We start from the raw sequence: 3,145 nt of genomic DNA, 5'->3' as shown, positions 1-3,145 counted from the left end.
GCAGTGCTCCAGGTGGGGTCTCACCAGAGCAGAGTAGAGGGGCAGAATCCCCTCCCTCGACCTGCTGGCCACGCTTCTTTTGGTGCAGCCCAGGATACTGTTGGCTTTCTGGGCTGCGAGTGCACCTTGCCGGGCCACGTTGAGCTTCTCATCAACCAACACCCCCAAGTCCTTCTCCTCAGGGCTGCTCCCAATCCATTCTCCGCCCAGCCTGTATTTGTGCTTGGGATTGTCCTGATCCCTGTGCAGGACTTTGCACTTGGCCTTGTTGAACCTCATGAGGTTTGCACGGGTCCACCTCTCAAGATAATTCATTACAGTACCTTTCCCCTTTTGCTATATAAAAGACACCTACATAAGACAGCATGCTTTACTCTTCTTTCTTAGTTAGGTACTAGTCACCAATATGACATAAAAAAATGCTATTTTTTCAACTTAGAGTTCACTGATCGGGGTGCCTGGAGAAAAGAAAAATGAGATGGGATCGATGGCATTTAAATCTTCTGGTAAGACATTCAGGCATGCTGTGATACCAGCACTGCTAATAATTATTCCAAACAAACAAAATAAAAGCAAGGACGACATGTGTTTGTTACCTGCAATATGTCTCTATGACGCTGTAACGTATGCATCAGTGCAGCATTCAGGGACGGGACTCCTGCACTATTTGTGTATTCTGCCATTTTGTCATTTATTCCAGTAAGCTAGAGGAAGGAAAAAAAAAACCACCTCAAAAACATGAAACGGCTTATTCTTGTAAGAAAGTTACAGTGCCTAAGTTGAAGGAGCTAGCTCTAACGACAGACACATACCTTCAGAAACACTTGTCTAACACCCACACTAGTATTTCCTAACATTCATCACAGAAACCTGTACCGCAGTATTTCCTAGATGCTGAAGTAAAACCACAGTAACTGGAGTTACCTTTCCCAGAAGTTGTTCAATCTCCACAGCCATGGTCTCAAACATTCTGTCCTGGCTTGATCCATTTAAGAGAGGAGTTGTGTCAGAGCTAAGGAAAAAGAGGAGGAGCAGTTTCTGAAAAGTACATCATCTTTTCATGAATGCAAGAAACAAGGAAACACTAGCGTTAGGTGTTGGCAAGCTCAGGTGTCCTAGAGAGATGAATTAAGCTCAGAAAAATTACATTTTCTTATCATACATGCCTTTAACTCTTATCTGAACTAATGACATAGTATCACCTGGGGAAAATATAACCTCTCCTTGGAAGATATGCCTGACACCAAGCACTTGTCTACTACCAGCACGTGTCTAGCACCAATGTCCTTCTCTCCCCAGCTTTTAAGCTTGATTTATTTATTGATTGGCAGGAGGGAGCACTGCACTATTAGCACGTTACACCAGCTACATAATTACACCTTACTAACACAACGTTAGGACAACCCACTGACCTATCAAGCAGTCAGTGTTCTACAGAGCAATACAAACCACGTAATTTATCACAATTACAGTTTCATACAGTACACCTTCCCTATATGCTTTTTAAGACAAACTAAAACCACAACGAAAAGTCATATCTAAGCAACAGAACAGAAGCACAACACAGGGTATGCCAACCTGCAGAAGTATGACAACCGATACCTTTCAGAGACTACTCATTGCTTTGGTAATCCACCGTAACTAGAGTAAGAGAAGTCAGTTTTGCATAGGACAGCAAAAATAACTAAAGCAATCAGATTACGTGGCAAGTAACAGCACAGAGCCGGAAACAAGAGAGAGACTAGGACTCTGATTCAAGAGTAACATGATCATTCTCGAGGCTCTCTCAGGCTTCCAGAACCAGAAATTCATGGAAAGGTTCAAAATTGATTCAATCGTCAAATTAGATAAATAAATATCAACACACATACATACAGTAGTCACGCTTGCAACTGATACACAGCGTCGGGGCCCACAGTTAATAAGCAAAGAATGGCAGTTTTTAAAGGTTGCGCACAGGGACAGAGAAGTTGATAATTAGTGCTGTGGAACTGCAGGGAAGACCTCAACTCTGGCCCATAAGCTAGAAAGACTTGAAAAGTTTTATCACATTAATTCTTCAGTCAAACATGAATCTGCCTAAACCAAACAGAAACTATTCATATATATACACACATATGTATTTATCTGGTTCATATATATTTATATAAAAACATGTATATATAGCTCTCACTATTACTACTCATCTTAGGAGAAAGCCAGAAAGAAACAGCTACCCCTCCTGAAGAGAGGACTAGTCCCCTGCGCAACCTTGGACCAGTCACAGCTGCTCAGTGCTCCAGTTCCCTTATCATTAAAACAGGGATTACAAATACCACACCAGCCCACCTGGGAGGTGTAAGACTAAATTCCCCTAATACTGAAGTCCCTGAAAACCTCCTGCTAGTTTAATACAAGAAAAACTGGAAAATAAGCCCATGTAGCGTGCATCAAAAAGCCCTGTCGTTAGTTCACACACTAACCCCCCAGTTACAAACTGAAGTTTAAATTCAGCTTCTCCTAGTGACACACACACTCTCACGATGCACCACTGCAGCCCACACACCTTTCTGACTCATGTGCCAGCATCACTCAATATCGCATCAAGATGTGCTTGATGCAACCCCAGCATCACAGCATCGAGAAACGAGCTTCTTAAGAAGCTAAGCATAAAAGCCGCTGGTGGGACTAGCATTAAGCAAATTATAAAAATGAACCAAGTACCACAAGCAGCATTTAGAACATAAAGAAATGGGCTAGTACCTATACCTGTCGCGCCTTCCGTCTCGGGTGCTGCTGTAGCTGGTGCAGAGTTTGCTGAAGGAGACCAGCTTCAGGTCCAGCTCGTTCTCCAGCTGCCTCGCCTGCTTCCTGAGATCTGCACAGGGCGGCCGAGAGCAGGGGAGAAGTCACAAACCCGCACGGTGACCCCACGCCTTTGGGGGACGCGTTTTCACGAAGCGTTTTCAAGCGGAGCTGGCGCAGACCGCTCGGGAGCGCCAGAGCGGGGAACCCCACAGAGAAGGGGGGACCGACAACGGGGGCCCTCACAGAAGGGGGAGCACCCCACGCTGAAAGGGTGGGGCACGGGCCGGACACCCCCAGGCCCCGTCCCACACAACCAGGAGGGTCCGGCGCGGGGCGGCGCCGCCCCCCTCACCGCGGG

The 3,145-nt window shown here is 45.7% G+C and overlaps 1 protein-coding gene across 1 annotated transcript in view; it reads right to left on the bottom strand.

The window, feature by feature from the left end:
• The window catches only part of GOSR1 (golgi SNAP receptor complex member 1), a gene marked incomplete at its 5' end in the record, with an annotated part of 32,373 nt that extends 29,497 nt beyond the window's left edge, over nt 1–2,876 (bottom strand). The window contains 3 exons of the mRNA XM_019471769.1: nt 597–704; nt 925–1,012; nt 2,749–2,876. Of these exons, the coding sequence (XP_019327314.1) occupies nt 597–704; nt 925–1,012; nt 2,749–2,876 (324 nt within the window). The remainder of the gene's footprint in view (nt 1–596; nt 705–924; nt 1,013–2,748) is intronic.
• Between the last annotated feature and the right edge of the window lie 269 nt (nt 2,877–3,145).

The sequence above is a fragment of the Aptenodytes forsteri genome, unplaced genomic scaffold, assembly GCF_000699145.1.
Source record: "Aptenodytes forsteri isolate BGI_AS27 unplaced genomic scaffold, ASM69914v1 Scaffold66, whole genome shotgun sequence".
In the NCBI taxonomy this organism is placed as follows: Eukaryota; Metazoa; Chordata; class Aves; order Sphenisciformes; family Spheniscidae; genus Aptenodytes; species Aptenodytes forsteri.
Note: the sequence above shows the minus strand (reverse complement) of the source record. Positions and strands in the feature narration are given on the sequence as shown.